Source organism: Plecotus auritus (assembly GCF_963455305.1).
Source record: "Plecotus auritus genome assembly, chromosome: 6".
NCBI lineage: Eukaryota > Metazoa > Chordata > Mammalia > Chiroptera > Vespertilionidae > Plecotus > Plecotus auritus.
Window position 1 is genome coordinate 28042666 of NC_137773.1, and position 24467 is coordinate 28067132.

General features: G+C 41.7%; 1 protein-coding gene across 4 annotated transcripts in view; it reads right to left on the reverse strand.

Moving 5' to 3' along the window:
- The window catches only part of ARHGAP26 (Rho GTPase activating protein 26), a 428404-nt gene that overhangs the window by 163789 nt on the left and 240148 nt on the right, over nucleotides 1–24467 (reverse strand). For all 4 annotated transcript variants that reach the window (XM_080672378.1, XM_080672379.1, XM_080672377.1 and 1 more), the window contains exons 13-14: nucleotides 14376–14441; nucleotides 10118–10192 (exon numbers count right to left, since the gene is read on the reverse strand). In XM_080672378.1, coding sequence (XP_080528504.1) covers nucleotides 10118–10192; nucleotides 14376–14441 — 141 coding nt within the window. The remainder of the gene's footprint in view (nucleotides 1–10117; nucleotides 10193–14375; nucleotides 14442–24467) is intronic.

A 24467-nucleotide genomic window follows, 5' to 3' on the forward strand; every position in this document is an offset into this window, starting at 1 on the left:
CCCCATATGGGTACCCAATAGTACTTGAACCATTGGTTGAAATGACTGTCCTTTCCCTATTGTACCTTATCAAATATCAATTAACCATATGTTCTATTTTTGGTTTCTCTTGTCTGTTCCATTGATTTATATGTCACTCCTTAAGAAACACCATATAATCTTGCTTTCCTGCATTTAACATTCTCCATCTCCATTACATCTTTGAGGAAGCAGTTTATGTAAGTATACTATCCTCTATGTAAATAAGACTTATTTTCATTTATCTTACAGATAATTCTTTCAAGACAAGGCTTAATACTTAGCAATACAAAAGTATATTTGTTTAATTCTATCATATTATTTTCTGATTATAAAAGTCATACATCTTAAAAACTTTAATCACTTCCGATATTTTGTGCCCAAGAATCCTACAGCCACTTCTGTTCTGAAATCCAAAACCTCCTACTGTCTCAAGTCCCTGTCTCAGGAGAACCTGCCTGAAGCATCCCAATAAGCAGAGGTGAAGGTGGGAGGAGCAGAGAGGAAGGTTAAGTTTCTATATAAGGTCTTTATCCTCTGGGAACTCCAGGTGGTGGTTAGTAGTAACCTTACTACCTCCCAGAAGGATCAATCCCCATCCAAACAGCCTATTATCTCCCAGTCCTGTCCATGATTTCTCTGCTCCCCTTTACAGGTGAGTAAAATTGGAAGTTCACTCCTTGCCTGGCTCTGCTGCTTCTATAAGGCTACAATCTTCAAAGTGTAGGGCTTTCCCACTCATAGCTAGGCAAGCCTCCGGTCATGAAGAATGTCTATTACTTCAGGATTTCTTCTGAAAGAAGTCCTTACTTGCTTTTATTTATGCTACTCTGTGAAAGGGTATAAAAATGAAGGGCACAGAAAGAAACAAACACAGACATTCAGGTCCCACAGTTGTAAGGAAATATAGTTCATGGCTGGATCAGAGGTCAGTGGGTGAGGTGTGTTGCTATGATTTACTAGTAGTGCTTTAAAGCAGAGCAATTTAATCCTTTCTGTGTGTTCTCTGTAGCACCAACCTGGCTTTAAATATTGGTTTAAAAAAAGGAAAAAGTTATAGAATAAGGTAAGAAAAAGTCGCCACACTGAATTTGCCTTCCTTCACCACCAAGGTGAAATATTAATAAAGATGTGTGTGTGTGTGGGGTGGGGGGGCCTGCAGGGGGTAAGGAAGGGGAGGGGGGGCACATAAAGTTTCAACAGCACAGAACATTAGGTTTACAGTCACCAGAATAATATCCATCAGGCAAAGCTCAGGTGAAGGCATGAGGAGAACCCACTTGGAGGAACAATGAGATAGGCCAGGGCCCTCCGCCTACCCTACAGGATAGCCCAAGCCATGCTGGAAATGGACGCCAGGCTGCATTGCTCCACCCCACCCCAGCACACACGCTGGGGGAAGGTGCTTTCTGAATGGCCAGAATCATCGTGAAATTAGACTGGGGACAGAAGTGGAGGATGTCCCTTTATACCAAGGGAAGTGAATTCAGAAGGGAAAAATTGTGCTCGCTTCGGCAGCACATATACTAAAATTGGAACGATACAGAGAAGATTAGCATGGCCCCTGCGCAAGGATGACACGCAAATTCGTGAAGCGTTCCATATTTTTTTTAAAAAAAAATAAAAAAATAAAAAAAAAAAAAGAAGGGAAAAATTCCTAAAAGAAACATGACAGGGACAAGGGAAGAACCTCAGCATACTTCAGATTAACCAGGAATAAACTCCACTTCTCCCAGAACCAGGATCAAATAGCAGAACCAGGAGAAATCTATTTGGGCATAGAGGTCCACACTAAGTAAAAAATTTAAGAATGCCAGAAAGTTGCATGGAATCATGTACAACATATCCAATTTCATAAGAGAATGACTCTAACAGCATTCAGAAAAAGAGCAGCAGCACAAGGACAAGCTCTATCCACAGTGAATTTAACTACAAAGATTTATAAACTTCTCCGAGTCAGGTTTGGTTAAACAGAAAATAAAAAAGTTGACAAAATACTTGTTGGCATAAAATATGGAGACAGAAAAAAAGCACTCTAAAAAAATTCAGAAACACCTGTTCTACACTCTAAATAAAATTCAGAAAAATATGGATGCTGTGAAATAAGACATCAAATAAAAAAAGAAACAGACTGAAATAACAAAGGCGACAGCTGAAAGGTAGAAATGAAAACAGCCAAATAAGTAAAGTTAGTAAAGATGCTGAAAATATAATTATAAAATTAAAAATGTGCATTATAAACAGTAACAAAATCAACCAAAAGAAATGTAAATGAATGGCATGGACATGGGGCACAAATTTGATAATTTTTGCTAAAATGCAGAGAACTGGAAGAAAAATAAACATTAAAAAGGTGAAAATGACAATATATTTTTTTAAATTTGAGAACTGCATAATAACAAACAAAAAGTTTACTTTTCTCTAGAAAAATATATGCAAGAACTCCTTCACCAGACCCCAATATGTGCAAAAGAATGACTGGTGATATGTAAAAGTAATGAAAAGGGGGAACATTTCTCCTTATATGGTTATTGATCAATCAAATAAGTATTTGAAGAAAAGGCGAGTTAGCTCCCATTTTGAGTGAATAAATCCCAGATGGATTTTAAGGAACACAAAAAGGTTTGGTAAACCTGGAATGGGGAAGGTCTTTTAAGGTATAATCCATCTAGGAAAAAAGACAGACTTCATAAAAGATTGGACTTCATAAAAATATAAAATATTCACAAGACAAAACAAAAACAAAAGTACCATAATTAAAGTTCAAGATAAATGATAATCTGGAAAAAAATATCGGTAACATAGCCTCCAAATATAAACAGGCCTTAACACCCCAAGGTGACTACACCAGTGGGAAAGTAGGCTAAGAACACTAACAGGCAATTCATAAAAGGAGAGCTGAAACATGGGGAAAATGTCCAAACTCACCCAGATTTACAGATATGCTTCAATAAAAATGAGATTAATTTTTAAAATATATTTATAATTTATGTGCAAAAACGTAATAGAGATGGCAAGGAAAATTTGGAAAGATCAATGAAAGGCCTTAAAAACAGGTACGTACCTTGACCCAGCAAGTCACCATCTTACAATGAACCCTAAGGAAACCACTAAATATACATATGAAAATTAAAAATAATAACAGCTAACATTTATTGACTAACATAGAGGATCCAGACTGAGCAACGCACATGAATCTCTCCATGTAATCCTCGCATTGTTATAGAGTCAGCAACTACCTACACTAATAAAAGAGAAACATACAAATTGACCATACCTCCGCTATGCCCACCAGCCACTCAGGAGCGAGTATGCAAATTAACCCAACCAAGATGGCTGCGGCCATGGAGCGAGCAGAAGGCTTGGGTTTCCCCGGCAATGAAGGAAGCCAAGCTTCCCGCCTGCCCTGGCCGGCCCTGGCCTCCTCTCAAGGCTACAAAGTTTCAATTATAGAAGATAAATAAATCCCAGATACCAGGGCCTTCGCTTGGGTCGCTGGGTGGCATGGCCAGCCTGCAAACCACCACAGGCCCCTCGCCCAGGCTGCCCCATGCCCCAAGAGAACCCCCACCCTGATCCGGGACAACCTTCAGGGAAAACCAGCTGGCCCCCACCCATGTACCAGGCCTCTATCCTATCAAATAAAAGAGTAATATGCAAATTGACCATCACTCCAACACACAAGATGGCTGCCCCCATGTGGTCAAAGATGGCTGCCCCCATGTGGACACAAGATGGCCACCACAAGATGGCCAGCAGGGGAGGGCAGTTGGGAGGGACTAGGCCTGCAAGGGAGGGCAGTTGGGGGTGACCAGGCCTGCAGGGGAGGGCAGTTGTGGGGGACCAGGCCTGCAGGGGAGGGCAGTTGTGGGGGACCAGGCCTGCAGGGGAGGGCAGTTGTGGGGGACCAGGCCTGCAGGGGAGGGCAGTTAGGGGTGACCAGGCCTGCAAGGGAGGGCAGTTAGGGGTGACCAGGCCTGCAGGGGAGGGCAGTTAGGGGCAATCAGGCTGGCAGGGGAGCAGTTAGGCATCAATCAGGCTGGCAGGGGAGTGGTTAGGCATCAATCAGGCTGGTAGGGGAGTGGTTAGGGGGTAATCAGGCTGGCAGGAGAAGTGGTTAGGGACAATCAGGAAGGTAGGCAGGTGAGCAGTTGGGAGCCAGCAGTCCTGGATTGTGAGAGGGATGTCCAAATGCCCATTTAGGCCCGATCCCATCAGACATCCCTCGAGTGGTCCCAGATTGGAGAGGGTGCAGGCTGGGCTGAGGGACACACACCTCCGTGCACAAATTTCATGCACCAGGCCTCTAGTTATTACAGATAATGAGACAGAAGACCAGACAGGTTTAAATAACTTGTGCAAAGTCAAACAGATAGGCAGTGGAACTGCAACTTATCTAACTCCAAAATGCATGCTCTTTACCTCTGCTATCTATCCTGCCCCTGTGGGGATGTTCACCTGAGTATGTTCTAGAACAGGGGTGGGCAAACTTTTTGACTCAAGAGCCACAGTGGGTTCTTAAACTGGACCGGAGGGCTGGAACAAAAGCATGGATGGAGTGTTTGTGTGAACTAATATAAATTCAAAGTAAAGGAGCAGAGGGGAGAGCAAGAGAACCGGATAGAACAGCCGGATCTGGCTCGCGGGCTGTAGTTTGCCCAAGGCTGTTCTAGAATGATAAAGAATTGCAATCCATCTATGTATCCAAGAATAGGGGACTGATTAAAAAGTTATAGTATATCTATCTACCTAATATATGGCCAAAAAAGTTACACTCCCACAGAAGTTGAATAACATCAGAAAATAGACACTCTGTACTATTACATGAAAAAGCCTGTTAAAAAGCAGTAAACATGCAGCGTCACTCCAAATTTGAAAACATTTTTTTCTGTTATAGGATATTATATTTAAAAGGTGATAGTGGTATGATAATGGTCAGTAAAGATTATCTCTGATCTGCAAGACTGTTATTTTCTTCTTTCTACTTCTTGTATATCTCCAACTTTCCTACTGTGACCACTTATAACTTTTAACCAAAAATAAGTTACTTAAAATATATACAGAAAGAGATTCATGCATGCCATGAACAAGAACATAGCTGATTTATATTTTTAAAATGTTAAGCTAAAATTTGGAAAGATTTATCTTCGCTTAACATTCAAGGGGAAAAAACAAAGACACTACATACACAGAAGTTACTCTTTTTCTAGGAATCTGCAAGCCTTCCTGAATCCTTTTCACCCTTCAAAGACTAATGACTCCTTGCTATCCAGGAGGGGTCAAGGGTAGCTCTTGGTATGACACTAGCATGAGGCTCTGCTGCATTTGCTGTGAGACATTCTGGCAAGCTTTCTTAAGGAATCCCAAACAGTAAAAAGGAGATGTTCTCCAAGCACTGGCTATCTTCCTCTTCCCACTTAAAGTCCCTCAATGTATTAGAAGTACACACAGTAAACTCAAAGTGATCAAAGGAAGTCTTTAATGTTAACCCATACTTTAAATAATAAAAATATATTATTCCACTTTTGAGAGACTCTGACAAATAATCCAAATCTTACACAGTGCCTGGGATGTAATAGGGCATCCAGTGAATATAGATTAAAGGAATAGTGAATGAAGGGGTTCACACCTGGCCCAGCTGTCGCAGGGAGTGGTTTGGGAGTATAGAAGCCATATTTACATTATACCCTTGGCTAACCCACTCTAGTACCAGTGCCAAGAATTGATGAAGATGAGAGCCTGTTCACGGAAGGGAGGGGAAGCAGGGCTTGGCCTTAGGTCTGGAGTCTCGCTGGCCAACTGGGTGATTTCTCAAGTTTAAAGCCACACTAACGGGTAGTAAGAATCACACATACCATTCTCCACTTGTTTTTTTTGTTTTTAAATCATCACCTGAAGATATGTTTTTATTGATTTTAGAGAGAGAGAGGAAGGGAGGGAAAGAGAGAGAGGAAAACATCAACTGGTTGCTTCCCATACACACCACAACTAGGAATCAAATTAGCAGCTTAGGTATGTGCCCTGACCGGTAATCGAACCCACAACCTTTTTTGCTCCAACCAGCTGAGCCATCTGGACAGGGCTTCACTTTTTTAAATTTCTGTTTATATTCAGTATTATTTTTGTATTACACTTTTGATTGGATCTTGCACTGGGTTCATTTCTCAGCTCTGGTTGAACCTCAGTTTGGATTCTAGTCTATTTGCAATGTCCTCCTGGCAGAGGCAGCAGGCCTCATGACTTTCAGCTGCTAGTTATTAGTTTTTCATGACAATTCTCAGATGTCCATGATCATTTTGTCTGTCCCTGGGAAAACTAAGGAAGAAAAAAGGACAAATATCTTGCTTGAGGGCCACAAATAGAAGAGATAAAAACAAGATCTTTTCCCACCACTCTTTGCTTAGCACAACTGAGCTAAGGTGCCTCTCTTTTCGATTAGCAAACCCATATAAATGTCATATTTCTTTTCATTAGTGTTGCCTGACAGAAAAATCTGTCATCTTGGAAATATCTCAGCCCCTCCTGCTCCCCTGTATCCAGTTGGTTAAAAAATCATGTTGATTCTCTCTCTCTCCAATCATTTTGAGCCTATCCTTTTCCTGACCTCAGAGCAGCTGTTTGGTTCAGCCCTTGATGGGGCGTGCTCTGCCTACTATGTTGCAACTGTCTTCTTCCTCCAGGTCTTTCCATGATCAAATACATGCTCCACAAAGCTGCCAGTGTTACCCTCTTCAAATCAGCATCTGATCTAGTTAACACCTGTGTCGAACATACTTTTGCTATCACCCACCAGCCATTTCAGGAAAGCGCTCCTCCATCATTCTGTTAATAATCCTGCATGGTCCACAAGGTCCTGTGGACTAACCCCAACCTACCCCTCTACCACCCTCACAGAGGTAACTGAGGACCACCAGAGACAGGCACAGGATCCAGGCCATCTGGATCCATCTGCTGCAGGTCATGTGACTGGTCAGAGATTGTGAAATTAATCATGTGATTGACTGGCCCTATACTGATCAATCAAAGTCTGCCCTGGGATCTTCTGCCAAAACTGTCAAAAAAGACACTCCCTTCTCAGTGATGCAAGCTCCAAGGACTGCTGAGACGGGACTATCTGGAACATTCCAATGATGAAAACAGCCAATACAAAGACAAGCAGAGGTCACAGATAATGAAAGCCAGAGAAATGAGTAGGAAGGGCTCCCACAAATGTAAAGATGTCACTGGAACCACCAGACCCTACTGCCATATTGGCCTTACCAACTATGTGAGCAAATAAATGCCTCTTATTTTCCCTTTAAACTATTCTGAATTGCCTTCTTGACACTTTTGTGTGTAATAAAGTCCTAACACACCACAGCTCCACTTACTTAGAAACTTTTAACAACATCTCACTTCCTACAGAGAAAAACAAGCAAACTCCTTAGCAAAATATTCAAGTTCTTCAGCAAAAGGGGCCATCTCAGCTCTTCAGCTTTAACATTCCTGTCCCAGCCTGAGTACTTTCAAATATTAAAATAATAAAATCAGTACTCTCTGGTATAGCCACCACAGACCCTGATTTCTGCCCCCATGCCATTGCTCATACTTCCTGAACCTGAATTATTCTTCTATCCTCTCCTTCACTACTGAGTCTTCCAGACCCAGCTCATATTAGGCACCAGGAGCATATTTTACACCATAGTTTTCACATAGATGCATATCTCTCTCCTACTGGACACTTTGCAGACAAGGAATGACTCTTTCTAAAGTTTCATCCCTAGCACTTGACCATATGCTTCCAAGAGCAGAAGCTCCACAAATGTTTGCAGCACTGCTCAGAAATGAAAGACTGAGACAGACCTGTTAAGACTTAATTCTGCCTTACATTAGAATTTTTCAAAAATTAACCATATCACTATACAACCTAGTAATTGTATTCTTGGGCATTTATCCCACTGAACAAATTAATGTTCATATAAAAACCTGTATACAAATGTTTTATAGCAGTTTTATTTCCCCAGATGTGAAACAACCCAGATGTCCTTCATCAAGTGAATGGTTAAACAAACTGTGGTGTATCTATATAATGGAACACTACTCAGCAATTTTAAAAAAAACCTATTGATATAAATCTGAAAGGAATTATGCTGATAGAAAAAAAGCCAATCCCAAAAGATTACGTATTATATGATTCCATTTATATGATTATCGTGAAATGACACAATTACAGAAATGGAGAGCAGATCAGTGGTTGCCAGGTGTTAAGCATGGGGGTGAGATGAGGGCGAGGCAGATGGGTATTGCCATGAAAGGGCATCACAACGGCTCCTCATGGTGATGGAACTGCTCTGCATCTCAACTGGATCAATATCCTAGTTGTGATACTGCACTACAGCCCCGCAAGATGTTACTATTGGAGGAAAGTGGGTAAAGGCACACAGGGTTTCTCTAAATTATTTCTTACAGCCCTAACTGGTTTGGCTCAGTGGATAGAGCGTCGGCCTGCGGACTGAAGTGTCCCAGGTTCGATTCCGGTCAAGGGCATGTGCCTTGGTTGCGGGCACATCCCCAGTGGGGGGTGTGCAGGAGGCGGCTGATCGATGTTCCTCTCTCATCGATGTTTCTAGCTCTCTATCCCTCTCCCTTCCTCTCTGTAGAAATCAATAAAATATATATTTAAAATAAATAAATAAATAAAATAAATAAATAAATAAATAAATAAATAAATAAATAAATTATTTCTTACAACTGCATGTGAATCTATAATTATCTCAAAATAAACAGTTAATGTTTAAAAATAAACTAACCATAGCCCAAATCTGAACCAAAACAGATTCCCAAGGAGTGCCTTAAAATAATCATAGTTTCAAGCAAAAGATCTCTTTGTGGCTAACAATACAGTAGAGTTTTGCCTACAAGAAGCAAGGAGCTCTCTGGAAAAGAGGTAGAGAGTTGTTCTCATCAACATGAGAGAGGAGAATTCTTTACACATGAAAACTATTTTCGGAAACTGGAATGGCAAATGAAATGTCAAATACTAACAAGAGAAGTGCCCCTGCCCAGAACCCTGAGCAGGGCCCCTGAGTGACAGTCCATCTCTCCAAGTGCATGGCTGGGCCTCCATGAGGAAGAAAGACAGCCACTCATGGGTGCAATCTGATCTGTTTGCCATTTAGATCCATGTGACTCAATGAGGCTGGTGCATTCATATCTAAAAATACAGGAAATCTGCAGCCTAGGCAAATTTGGCTCATTGGCTCATGGGTTTTTGATTCAAACATTGCACATTTAGAGATAGTAGCTTTATATTTATATTAGTAGCCCTGCACACGAAACCATGGGCCAGTAGCTCGCTGCCACCTTCCAGTAGCTCTCCGCCTGCTGCCCCGCCCTCCTGTAGCTCCCGCTTGCCTCCCCTCATAGCTTGCTGCCCTGCCCCCTCCTGTAGCTCTCTGCTGCCAGCTTGTAGCTTGCTGCCCCACCCTCCTGCTGATCCGTGATCTGGTGGTTACTCGGTTGGTCGTTCGTTATGCTTCATGGCATAATGACCATTTGCATATTACATCTTTATTATATAGGATGGGCCAGCTGCAAAAGAGGTTCTGCTGCTCAAATGAGAGACTAGGCTGAAATCTACAAGCAAAGAGAATCAGAAGAACTATCTGCTTATATACATTTTATCTGGGCATCACATGACCCCTTCTCTTTCACAGGGAACATGAGACCGGAGGTCCTCTGTAGGCTAGAGGGATATATTTCCTCAGGCCCTGGGTGTGCCCCACTAAATGCCTGTCTCCAAACAGGACCGAGGGAGTCATGAGCTATTAAAGACAGAGTAGGGTGTGGTGGTCACATGAGCCACCTAGCACCACTGGGACTGGCAGGGCCAAGTCTACAAACAGAGAGGGTGTGGTGCCTTGGACCTGCCATTTTTTTCGTCTAGTCCCACTCAGTACCTCTTCCAATGATTCCCGCAGCCATGACAATGGTGAGTGAGGCAGCTTATTTCTGGGAGTTACCTCTTGGAACAACCTGATTCCTTCCCTATGTGCTGTCCATATTCAGGAACCTGGTGACTTTTCAGGGGCCTGTCTGGCAGAGCCAGAGCTGCACTCACCCATCAGGACACTCAGCAACTTCTGCACTCTGGAATTGACCCCCACGATTCGGTATAGCCCTTGCTCATTAATACCTGAGAAGAGAAACAGTGATGATTTAATTAAAGGTACCTAAAACACAAGTCAAGCCAACTCAGCCAAAGGCACTGTTTTCATTTTCTCGTTCCTTCTAAAAGCCACTCTAATTGAAGTCCCCTGTCACTCAGCTCTGCTCTTAGCGAAGGAGTGAGATTGGTACAGCTGTCTAGGATTTCACGGGTGTGCTGCACACTTCAGCCCGCATGCTGGTTCAGTCATCAGAGGAGAAAGGAACCTTTCTCTTCTGTTGCCAAAAGCAGCATCTGAAGAGTTTTGAAAGATGCAAAATATATACTTTTAAATAGATCATAGTTAACCAGTTTTTTAATTTAGAAAGCCAAAAATGACATGACAAAAAATTCATACTTCACAATTTATTTTCACAGAGAGAATGAAAATATTGAGCTATAAGGCAAAGACATATTTAATTTTGGAGAATGTTTGCCAAGACTGAGAAATTAGAAAACCCATTCATTTTTAATGTAAATATTCATTATATAATAAAAAAAAGACCACCTTCATTCAACCCAAGGAAATGTGCAACTGAACTAGAGGGGGTTTACCTTCAAAAACCTAAACAGAGAACCCAAAACTAACCCACCTCAGTACTTTGTTCATGTAAATACAAAGATGAGATCACCACTGTGTCATTTACCAAAGGGGCAATTCAGACCAAGTGATGTAAAATGACTTTTCTCCTGTTAGTCCTAGGCCAATCATATCTGATACCTTTATCCCGCTTCCTTTTTTATCCCAAGGTCCATTTTACAACCACTAGCCAAAGAGAACTTCTCAAAACGTAAATCAGTTCAAACCACCTCTTTTCTTAAAATCCTTCCAGTAGCTTCCCATTGCATTTAGATCACAATCAAACCTTACTGTGCCTACAAGGTCCTACATGATTGAGCTCAGGCCTACCCCTGACCATTCACTCTGCTACAGACACACTGGCCTTCCTGTTACTCCAGCCAATCAAGCTCAGGCCCCCAATCACAGCCTTTCCTCCACCTGCAACCCTCTTTTCCCAGATCTTTCCATCAGTCAGGTCTCAGCTTAAACACAACCTCTTTAATGCATCCCATGACCAGCACTATTGGCCAGTACCTGGCCCTGTTTTCTTTTCTTTATAGCAGTTAATATCTAAAATTATCTTTATTTGGTTTCTTGTCTATCTTTCTCCCCCCAGCTACCATGTAACTCATAGTACAGTGATTCTGTCTTCCTCACCATTGTATTCCCAGCACCCAAATCAGTATATGATATGTGATAGAATGGAGTGAATAATACAGTGAGTTATACTCCATCAGAGCCACTACTTTGGAGTCAAAACAAAATTTCCTGGAAGAAATGTGGGAAAAGGCTGATTCTACAACACCTATCTAGAAATGGAACTCATGAATAAAAGCAAGTGGTTTGGAATGAGGGGCCTCCACAGCTAAAAGAGACCTATAAAAGCATGGCATGATCCTGCATGGATCATGGCTAGGAGACCCTAGTCAAAAACTAAGGAATGGGCCCCAAGTTACTCAGTAGCAGAACCATTATTCAGTGATGGGGTGGCTTCAAGGGCTTCTCCTTTCTGAAGTGTTATATCTTTCTTTTGTCCTTGTGCTTTCCTGGAATTTGATACAATCCCGACTCCCATTGGGCAATGATTAATGAACCCCAGAGAGCATGGGAGGTCTGGTCCTCTCTGGTCACCACAAATATGTATGTACATACATGCACTGCAGTAGAGAAATAGCCACTTCCTTCATGCATTTATGTAAAAATGGTTTTTAACTCACTGTCTTAATGTCCTCTTGATGCTAAATGAAAACTTTCTCAGAAGTTAAAACATCATTTTCGGAAGCAGAAGCTAAGAGACAAATCCAGTTGGTGACCCTCCTCTTCCTCACCACTTATCCTGTATATTTTCTGGCTTCATATCAGAAGGAGTCATCCTCCTGAGCTATGGGTATGCATTTATCACACTCTCTGTGAAGGGTTTTAAACGATTAGGTTTCTCTCTTTGTTTGGCTGCTGAAAACTGAGCGGCAGACAGGTGGCCCACCGCAGGCAAGTATATGAAGGTGCCGGGGGAGCAGGGAGGAGGAGGGTCTGTGTTGAACTCATTTTTGGCTCCACATTTATGCCCCTACTTTTGTTAACCCTGGAGCTCTTATATCTGATTCTTTTATTTTTAACCATTTGTATGCCATAGGTGTCTATAAACACAAGCAGCAGACCTTGTTTAATTAAATTCAAAATATTGTGGCAATTAACTGGTTAAATAAAAAGATTTCAAAATGCCTGTTGAAAAATTATCTTAGTTATACCTACTTTTAAAAACTTAGAAACTGCAGTTATGGAAAACAGATAAATCAAAGGAAGAAGGTAAAAACAGCAGAGAGACCCACTGACAACACAAAGATAGCTGTGCAGGCATGAATCTCGCCTCTCCCCGCTACCCCAGAATGGGTTCATGCTTGGCAGGCTGTTTTAGAACTTGCACTTTTCACTTACTACATATAACCGAAATCTTGGGTGTCAATAAGTATATTTCTACTGCATTTTTAGTGATTCAGAGTTTTTTACTGCATGAATGTAGCACTGTTGATTTAACCAAATTTTGAGACATTTGGCTAGTTTCTGATTTTTAACTTTAATAACACCTTTCTGTAAACATCCTTATAACTCAACCTGGCCCATGTCCTTATTTCCTCAAGATCCACTCCCAGAAATGTCACTTTATATTCTCTGGTTACATTTTGCATTATCTTTGCAAACTGCCTTAACTCTTTATTGAAGAAAGGTATAGTAGAAATAAGGAAACATTTTAAAATGTTAGTACATGTTAAAATAACTAAGTTGGATAGAAGACTTTTTTACTGGATACATAGGAGTACAGGCTTTTAAGGTTAATTTTTTTTCTCTCCCTCTACTCAATGCTTTATAGCCTTTATAAAGATGTCTGTATTTCTCAACTGGTAAGAGTTACGGATCCTGCTTTAAGTGGTAGAAATTCTTCCAAACAAATAAAAAGGGCTGGTGGGTTGAGAGGCTGTAGAAAAAATAAGATGCACAACTTTGACAATGGTTCATATCATGTCTAGCGGAAGACAGTTATCAGCTTTTGTAAGGGACTCAACAGACCAATTCACTCAAAGCTCCAAACTGTTAGAACTGAGGAATCGCCTTTGTGGTCACCTCAGAAGAGGTGCTGGAGACCATTGGTATGAAACAGCTTCCCTGATCTCAAAGCCCTGCTCCTCTGGACCCAGGAAAGGTCAATGTGTGATAGGCAGGGCTGACCACAGTGCCACTGCAGGAAACTAGGGGCCTGGACATTTCTTTCTGCCTGGATGGTCCCAAGCAACAAGCTCCCCAGAGCAGGTTCTTAACCTGGGGTTCATGGACATTAAGAGGTCCACTTCAGAATTCAGGATGTCTATGAACTGAGGAACACAATTACAGCTTCATTTTCACTAACTCCTAACTGAAAATTAAGCATTTCCCTTCCATTACAATATAAGCAACAAATCACAGTAGATTTAGCAGTACCTGCAATTTGGTCAGAAGTCACAGATGTTTTCATAACATATTACAATTGTTACAGACATCTTGAAATATTTCTGAATGGAGCAACTTATCAACCCATCACTTATTTAAAGTGTTAACAAAGAAACACATATTATTGCATCGCAACATATATTATTAGTACTTTAATAACTGAGCTTCAGTAATTGGTTTCCTTTTAATCCAGCCGTGGGCAAACTACGGCCCGCGGGCCGGATCCGGCTGTTCTATCCGGTTCTCTTGCTCTCCCCTCCGCTCCTTTACTTTGAATTTATATTAGTTCACACAAACACTCCATCCATGCTTTTGTTCCGGCCCTCCAGTCCAGTTTAAGAACCCATTGTGGCCCTCGAGTCAAAAGTTTGCCCACCCCTGTTTTAATCCCAAGTATTTGATATGTATGCATTTAAAGCTTTCTTCAGATCAAAGCGGTCGATGACACCAAATCGGTTGAGAGCCTCTGCTTCAGGGCAACACAACTCATAGAAACACACTGGCCATGGGACTTGGGGGTTCATGAGTCACTTAAAATCGGAAATCAGCAGGTAGCAGGTCTCAGGTCTGACACCTCCCAGATATGTGACCTTCACTGAGAACAATGTCATCTGTTGAACTACTTACCTCTGGTTTCCACAGCGTGGATGCATTTCCTTATTATACTGAAGCCAATGCTGTCCAACTGTGCAGCTGAAAGAGGGAGAGAATAGAGTTCAAGTTTCTGGCCGCGCAAACCAACCTTGGGACAAGGCATGACCAACCCAAGATGACTCAGTCCCATGGTGTAGCCACATATCCTTTTAATTTTTCCCAAAAAAGGCATGGGAATAATTTTTTTAAGGTGTTATTCACTGAGAGCTTACCACATGCTGGGTACAGTTCTAAGTGTTTTGTGTATATTATCTCATTTAATTTTCACAGTAACTCTGCAAGCTTATCATCAATGTATAGTTGAAGAAACTGTAGCATACAGTGATGAGCATCGTACAAAGGAATAACTAGGCATCCTTTAAATTGTTTGGTTAATATCAGGAGCTGGAGAACTAACTGTTTGTTGGTCTCCTTCAAAAAGCATAAATGTTGGAGAAGTGATTGACATAGATTATTTCATTTTTTCCTAGCAAGTCCTCTAGGATTATCCTATCATTAGCCTCATATTAAAGATGAAGAAACTGAGATTTGGCAAAGCTAGGTATCTTGACCAAAGTTGCAGGTCTAATATATGGGCGACTCACCCCAGAACCCATATAACCAACTGCCTTAAATGTGACTCTGAGTTGAAGAGAGAAATAAACTCCTGCTCAGGTTACTAGAAGAAGAAGAAAAAGACCCAGAAGAAAATTAAAACAGCTGAGAACAGAGAAGCTACCTGAGGCAGAAGAACTAAGGCAGGAAGTAGAGTCAGCCTCTGTGTGCTCTCTGTGGTAACTCAGCAGGTGGTGACAGTATTTTCCATCAGCTCCCAAACCCACTAATGTCACTCAGAAAACAGATGATCAACAGCAGCAACGTTTTCCAGAGCACAGAACTAATTCCCACCCTGACAACGAAGCTGGAAACCCATCAAAATTCATCCCCACACTCGGTTACCCAGTAATAAGATCTGTGTGGTCATCTTTAAGAATGGGTTCATCTTTGACCTCCTTAGGATATCAGGAAAAAACATTCTATAAATGAATGTTCAGAGTAGAGAGGGAAATGGCAAAAGGTAGGAAGATGAGTATTATAAATGATTTGTCATCATCCCAGGGCAAGAAATAAACTTGTACACTCTTAGCACTGAGCAGAACTGGAACTCATCTTGGACCTAATCCAAATGGAATCTTTCTCCAATTCTTAATGTCTATGAGTAAACTTAGATCCAATGAAGATAAAAACCCTTTTTAAAAAATCACTGACAATTATCCAAATCAAACTAGAAAGGAATGCTAATTTCCCAAAACTTCTCTTCCCAAAGGGAAATAGCTCTTGTTCCTACATGCATGCTTAGTGCTTAGTGGTACTTATTATAAACACACTTGGTCTCTAGGATAGTAAGTAAAGTACTAGAAAAGGAGGAAAAGAGTGCTTTTCTACCTGGAGACCAACTGCTATACAAAACCATTGCTCTCACATTCCCTTAAAGCTGTAAAAAGCCTAATAAGTTAATCCTTTGCTTTTTCTAGTATGAACCAAGTATTTACTTTGCAAATTGTGTTATATTGGGCTTTCTGACTGGAAGCTGTAAGCCAAATCAAAATTATTTTTCCAAGTGGAACTCAATTAACTCATGCCATAGATATTTCCTAAACTTAATAATAAATTATAATACACAGGCCAAATAACTATTGGAACCGAGGAGAAGATTTTTTAAAATAGCTTCATTGAAATATAATTCACATACCACAGAGTTCACCCACAATTCATTAATTTCTAGCATATTAACCAAGTTATCAATCAATCATCACTATCAAATTCTATAAAATTTTCATTTCCCCCTTCAAAAAACTCATACACATTAGCAGTCATTCTCTATTTCCCCCTTATTCCTGCCCCTAGAAACCACTAATATATTTTCTGCTTCTGTAGATTTTCCTATTCTGAACATTTTATGTAACTGGAATCATACTATATGTGGTCTTCTGTGTCTAGCTTCTTTCATTTAGCATAATATTTTCAAGATTCTTCTCTGCTGTAACATCAATACTTCATTCTTTTTATGACGAAACTAGAGGCATGATGCACAAAATTCGTGCAAGGGCCTTGGCCCCAGCCCCTGCCGCCACCACCACAGCCAGGGCCCTCTGCCACCTCTGCCTCGGCCTTGGTATTGGCCTCCGCCCACTGCCCCTGTGGCCAGGGGCCTCTGCCACCTCTGCCGCCCCCTCCCCCTCTACAGCTTTGTCCAGAAGGAAGGACATCCAGAAGGACATCCGGTCTAATTAGCATATTACGCTTTTATTATTATAGATACTATTCTGTTGTCTGGATAGACCACATTTCATGTATCCATTCATCAGCTGCTGCTTTCCCCTTTGGGCTATTATGAATAAATGCTGCTAAGAACATCTGTGTACAAGTCTCTGTGTGGGCATACTTTCATTTCTCTTCAATATATGCCTAGGAGTGAAATTGCTGGGTTATATGGCGACTCTATGCTTAACTTTTTTGAGAAACTGCCAAACTGTTTTCTAAAGCACTGCACCATTTTACAATCCCACCGGCAATGAATGAGGGTTCCAATTTCTCCACATCCTTGCCAACATTTGTTATTGTCTTTTTTTATTATAGCCATTCTAGTGGGTATGAAGTGGTATCTCATTGTGGCTTTGACTTCATTTCCCTGATGACTAAGGATCCTGGGCATCTTTTCGGGCACAGGGGAGGGTTTTCTTCCTTTTTCACAGTAGTTTATATAGAGCCTACTAGAATGTATTTGTCAGAGGGGAAATTACTTTTTATACTTAAGGAGGTTTCCAAAATGTTCATAACTGACTCAATAGTCAGTTGAAGCCTTTTAGTTCTTCCTTTGAGAGGTTCTTAAGAGGATCCTTGCATAGGGATGAGAGTCATAGAAGTCTGAGAGAGAACTGTCATTTTGTATAGTGTTCTGTGAGCAGCTAAGGCTGATTCTAAACTTGGATGTTTTAAGAGTAGGTTTGTGAATACGGCATCAATGAACTTCTGTTCAGAAAAATGATTACTTTGCTTCCTTACCCCATGAACACTGACTAAAGTTTTGGAAATTAGAAATAGCCTGGTAGCTGACAGTGATGAGCCTAGTCGCAAGAAGATACGTACTCAAAAAGCCATCAGCATAAGTAGCTGAAGAAATGACAGAGCCAGACAGCCTTACAGAGGCAACAACTCAGTCCTTGAGTCTTTTCATGTGGAACTGTGGGAAGCAAGATCCTTTCCTCGGTAAGAAACAGGTAATGGAAAAGAATACAATAGAACCTTCCAAGTACATTGCCAAAAAATTAAATTCCACTAACCTACATTAACTACAATTACTTCTTTTGGAAATCGGCAAAGCAAAGCCCGCCCCCCGCCACCACCCCCTCCGAAATCTGAGTGAATGTTCATCCTTTGATTTCCCCAGCATCAGAAGTTCTCCACTTTGTTCTAAACCAGCAAACACCTTATTTAAATAAATCTTACACAGATATTATACATAAAGGCCTTACACATAACACAGGTAATGTAGTACTCATTAGTATATATTAGTTCAAATGTATATATTGCTTACATATTGCAAGTTAAACATTAACAGCTCTAGGTAACTGCTGGCCTGTAATGTTGCATAGTGATGATAATTATTGCAGTTATAAACAGATAAAACTGTGTTAAGAAATGGAATGCATGTCAAACCACTGTGCCCAATAAGAAACTCATGAAGTACAACTTTGTCACCGTTGCTGTAGCTCTCTAAGCTGAAACTGCTATAAGGTACATCACTGCCTGCAGCCCCACACTTCCCTGCAGCTCTGTCTCTCCATCTGTGCCTATTACTCTCTCACAGGTTTGACTTCTACTCTCATCAACCTGAGTTTCCTGCTGATGTCATGATTAGGTTACAAATGATTAACAACTGCTTTATTTAATGTGTCCTGAGTACCACTAATATGATAGGGACTACAGTGCATACATTAGCAGATCATTCGTCCTGATCTCTGCCTAGCAGGTTCCTAATCTAAGTTAATTGAGACCTCCTACTCTGAAAATCGAGTTCCCACTAAAAGGTTTAGGACAGGATCACCGCCGAACAGTTGCTAATGACAGAAAAAGTCTGAGCGGCCCGACAGATGGAAGCGGTTCTTCTTAATCCCCTCAAGCAGGTGATTCAGCTCTTTCACTGAGCCAAGGCTCAGGAAAGGTCAGGGATTTATTTGCAATTTCTGTATCCTTATAATCTCTAGAAATAATCTCTCATTAAATATCTACTAGGCTTGCATTATTCCCTTAATTTGACTTGCGATGAGTTGTTGCAGGAACTGTGACTCCTATGCCCGCCTGACATTCACTGTCTTGCGGCCAAGGCTTATCTACCTTCCTCAGCCTCAGGGTCAGCTCTGCCTAAGTTTACGCACAGGGCAGCCTAAACAGGTGCCATATAATGACTATTCAGAGAGCTTGCACCAAATACCCAGGTTGACCTGCCAAGTTAGAAATGTGGCATCCTCTTAACTTTCATTTCAACTTTTGAAGCCTTGCTTCTTTGCCTCCTTTTAAAGAAAGGAAAGGGCCCAGGTCACATAAACCTATTTTCCCAAGTTCTATGGAGAACATGAGAACACTGGAGAGGTGGGCTGACCCTGTCAACAGGAGCGTCTTAGGGCACAAGTGGGAGGAGGATGCTGGGCAGACCACTGGGGTTTATGCTATCATGTCTAGGATAAGAACTCTGAGACTAGAGAGGCAGGCAAAATCCAGAAATTGACTATTTTGCTGTTTACAAAAACTCAAATTATTTTCTTGTCTAAAGGAAGGAGGCTGGTGGGCCAGGTAGACAGAGATGGCTTTTAGCATAACCACCTCTGCCATGTTCTGCAGCTTCTAGTACCTCATGGTACATCACTTGAGACACTTTCCCTGGCTCTTTACACCTTTAAAAAAAATGAGGTGTGGCCCTGGCTAGTGTTCTCAGTGGTTAGAGCATCGGCCCGAGCATCAGAGTGTCTCAGGTTCGATTCCCGGTTAAGGGCATGTACCTGGTGGCAGGTTCCATCCCATCCCCAACCCCGGTCTAGGTGCCCTCGTGCAGGAGGCAACCAATCAATGTGTCTCTCTCACATTGATGTTTCTCTCTCTCTCCCTCCTCCACCTCCTCCTCCTCGTCCTCCATCCCATCTTTCTCTCCTCCCTCCCTTCCACTCTCTCTAGAAATCAATGAAAAAAATGTCCTCAGGTGAGGATTAAAAAAAAAAAGAGGTGTGTAGGTTATAGTAGAGGGAGAGAACTACAATAAAACCATGAGCATAACCCTTAGCACCCCCATCTTTGTTAGCCCTCATATCCAATGATCACCAAGACCCTCAATTTTATCTCTGGGTGTCTCTCAATTTTGTCTAGTTCTTTCCATCTTCACCACCACCACTCTGGTCCTGGCTTCCAGCATCTGTTACCAGGACGGCTTTAATAACCTCCTGACTGGCTTCTTTACATCTTTTCTGGCTTCCTCCAATCTGTCCTCCACATTGTAGCTCCCGTGATCTTGACAAAATCAGACAGACCATGGCACTTTCCTGTTTAAAATCTCTCTGTAGAACCCCACTTCTCTGGGGAGGATAACCTGAATCCTTAACATGACCCTCAGGACCCTTGTAGTCTAGCCCCAGTCTGCCTCTCCAGCCTTGTCTGATGCCTCTCCCCTAGATCTCAGCATCCCAACCTCACTGACTTATGTCCAGAGCATCCAACTTGCCACACTTTCTCCCCAGCACAAGCTCTGAATTTCACCTGGAAGCCCCTTGGCCCAAGTAACTCCGAATCCTCAGGTCTCTCCTAAGTATCAATTCCTCAAAAAAGCCTCCCTGACCTCTCTATCTAGGTTAATGCCCCCATCACACACTAGGATATAGCACCATCAACATGTTCATCAAAGTATATAGCACAATTGCAAGCTTACATTGAGTTGTCTAATCCTACAAAAAAAATGTCTACCAAACAAGATATGCATCCATGAAGGCAATGGTCCGTGTACATCTTTATCTTATTCGGTACTATATCTCTGTCTTTCACGGTTTATTACATTGTTGGACAGGAAGAAGAAGCATTCCATTTTTCATTTTGTAAAATTTTTCATTCTGGGTGCATGGACAGGCAAATGGTGACTGACGGTGGGGAAAGATGCTGAGGGGCAGTGTGGTGTAGTCAAAAACGACCTTTCAGATTTCAACTGATATCAACCCACTGAGAGTATGTGAGTTATTGAAGTTTCTGACCCTCAGCTTTTTCATCTTTTGTGTGGAAGCTATGGTTAAATAAAGAAATGAATGGCCTGATCTAACCATTTCCTTCCTTCCTTCTGTATCAATACAAAGAGGTACTACCACCGAGCAGTACAGCCCCAAAAATGAGTTCAAGAGAAAGGAAAAGCAAAAGCTGTGCAAGCCAAGACATGAGACAGAAGAGACAAAACCAAGTTTAGGTTCTCCTGGAACTTTTAGAAATCCTCTGCTTGTTCACCGAGGCATTATCATCCCTGAGTTGTATGTGGTGGCATGAACCTTGGGCTGGCGAGGGGCAGAGGGTGGGGGTTCCTCCTCATCACAGTAACAGGGCCATCTAATTAGTCAGATGGCCCTAAAGGTTGAGGAAGGCCCTAGAAATCAAGGCCATTTTCCCCCAGAGCTTAGAGCCAACAGATCTCACGCCTCAGGTCCAGGAGCCCCTTTTCTGAAAACCGCTGACCTACTGTTGCCCTACCCCAGTGGTCGGCAAACGGCAGCTCACGAGCCACATGTGGCTCTTTGGCCCCTTGAGTGTGGCTCTTCCACAAAATACCATGTGCAGGCGCGCATGTACAGTGCGACTGAAACTTCATGGCCCATGTGCAGAAGTCGGTTTTTGACTCTCAAAAGAAATTTCAATCGTTGTACTGTTGATATTTGGCTCTGTTGACTAATGAGTTTGCCGACCACTGCCCTACCCCAACCCTCAGTACTCAGAACACCAAGAAATTAGGCAAAAGTGGCCAAATCAAGTTTGAACAGAAGGGGGCTTTCCATACCATAGGCTGACTGATGGACACATGGTCTGTGGACACACCCCAAGGTTACAGGCCCACTGGGAATTCAAACAGGCCTTCAGGAGACAAATCCTTTCCAAAGCAGAGGTGTTCATCGACTGAATTAGATGACACCCAGTAGAATGGATTACCACTTTCCTGAAGCTGGTACTCAACAGATTTTTCCCAGCCTGGAAATTTTCCAAAATTTTCTCAACACCCAGTAGAATGGATTACCACTTTCCTGAAGCTGGTACTCAACAGATTTTTCCCAGCCTGGAAATTTTCCAAAAACTCTTATTCAATTTTCCTTTGATTAAGAAAAATAAATATTTTTAAACAATTTTTATGGAAGAAATGGAATTTGCTGGAAGTGCTGCATATTTGCATAAAAACATGAGAACTGAGAGGTAAACGTAGTTGCTGCCCTATAGTTAACGGGGATGGATATAAGAGATTGTCTAGAGTTACTATCAGCAGGCCACCATTATATGGACATTTTATGGACAGCTACAGTGGCATGTTCTTACCACAGAAATTTGTTCAATTTCTCAATGTGATTTGCTCTTTAGAGTCTGGCCTGCCTTGTTCCTTCTGAATTTAATCAATTTCAGTGCCATTAAAAGCCATGAAGAAAAACACCCACATTGAAATAAGTATGAAATCCACCTGGAGAACAGATTTCCAGTTGGCTCACACACCCAGCGGGCACATTCTCAATTATGTGGAACCCCAGAGTTGCTAGGACTCCCTGACCAGGGCCCCTAGGAAACTGTACGCAGCTCTCAGAAATTTCCAGTGGGGCCCAGGGAAGTTGGCAGATTGGTTCTTCATTGTCCAGGTGTGAATTCTCTACTTTGGGGATACCCCATAGCTGATTTTTAATCCAGGATCAGCTCCCCAAGACCCTGTGCTCCATCCAACTCCAATGCCTACATACTGTGCTCTCAGACCAGTATGTATTCGGGAGATATGAACTCAGGTTAATATTAACTGAAATCACACAGATACCAATGGTATGTCTTGGAAAGAGAACAATAAGCTTTAAAGACAAGTATCCTATCTCTGCTACTCTCAGACTGGGTGTGATCTTAGGCAAGGTGCTTCACCTCCCGGAGACTCCCTTCTTCACCTGGATAGTGGGGATAACCCATCTAGTCATTGCAAGGGTCAAATGAAATATACAGCAACTGTGACTTATTTGGTATTTAATAAAGAGCCATTACCAGTATTACCAATATGTTACTACTTTCTAATACTTGAGTCGAACTGTCCAGTTGATAAAATACTTGTCATATTCAAATCCGTGTTATCCTTACAATAGTCCCAGAGGGTAAATATTGTTACCATTCTTACTAATAACTTCTTGCTGTGTTTCTACACTAATAAGTATAATGAAGGATAATACATTACCATTTATAGAATAAATTACAGCTTATTTGATTTTCCCAATATATCTGTTAGGTTTGGGTAATGAGAAAAGCCAGGTCCATGATGTTAAGTGGTAACAACAATGATAACTCAGTAAGCAGACTGTGCTGCTCTGGGCTAAGCGCTTAAATGCATCCTACCCTTCTCCCCCTCCCTATTTTGTAGGCAGGAAACCTCACCTCCAACAACGTTAAGGAACTTCTGAAAGATTATGGCATTAGAGAGTGGTCGAACCAGGATTATAACTCCTGCTGACTTCTTAGCTCATCCTCTTCTACTCCCTTACTCTTCCGCCAAAGTTCAGATGGCTGCTCAGTAAAGGACAGGGGCTAGGGATCACATTTTCTGGATTCTGCACTTTCTACTCCAGTAGCAGTCCTCGAATCCAGCAGACCAGAGAAGGAGGGGGCATGCTTACTGCACAGCATATTCTGGGTGTCCTCCCAGGTCTTATGCTTCAATAAGTGTGAGAATCACACTTCAGGTAGCACTGTACTATATACAAAGCAATTAAAATGTTATCACTGAAGATGAACAGAAATGATTAATCAGTTGCCAATATCTGTATCACATTCTCCATCTAATAACAATTCACCAGTGCTATTATCTCATTATGTCATGTCGGCTTGTGCCACTGGTAGTATATAAAATGGTTCCAGGTGGTTCACAAAGAAATATTTATAATAGTTGTACACTTACTTTAATGAATATTGGAAACTTACTGGTTTATCACACATAGCATGATATATTTCTTTTAAAATAAATTTAGGCTTAAAAAGGGTGAATTGATATAAAGAAAAATAGTAAATAAATAATAATACAGGTGGTATATGTAAAAAAATCATAAAGATGATACATAAATAATACATTTGGGAGCTCCTGTCCTAACTTGTCCCAGACCAGGCACTATATTCAACCTGGATGAGAAGATAAGGTACGAGGGTACTACCAGCAAGCTGTCCTATTTCAACGCAGACACCCTTGACTCCTTGCTTTCTCAACATCCTGCATCCAATCCACTAGCCAGTCCCATCAGTAATAACTTAAAAGCACATCTAGAACCCAACTACTTCTCACCACCTCCACTGCTGATACCTTGATCCAAGTCACCATCACCTTTTGCCTGGACCGATACAATAAATAGCCTCTCAACTGTTTTGACTTTTCCCCCCAACAGTTAATTCTCTACCAGCAGTCAGAGTCATCTTTTAAAAATATACATTGGCTCGTGTCACTTGCCTGATCACAACTCTCTAGGGATTTCTCATAACATTCAGAACACAATCTTACCTCTTGGCCATGGCCTCACAGGGTCCTAGCCTACCTGACCACTGTCCCTCTGGTCTCCTCCAATTCAGTCATAATGGTCCTCTCTGATATTTCTATAACACAGCTAGTTCATTCTCTCCACCTCAGGGCCTTTGCACATGCTGGTCCCTCTACTAGTAATGCTCATCTGCCAGCTCCTGATATGCCTTCCCTCCCTCTTCCTTTGCTCAGATTTCTCCTCAAATGTCACCTCTTTAAAGAGACCTTCTCTGCTCCAGCTAGTCCTTCCCTCTCACTCTCTATCCCTT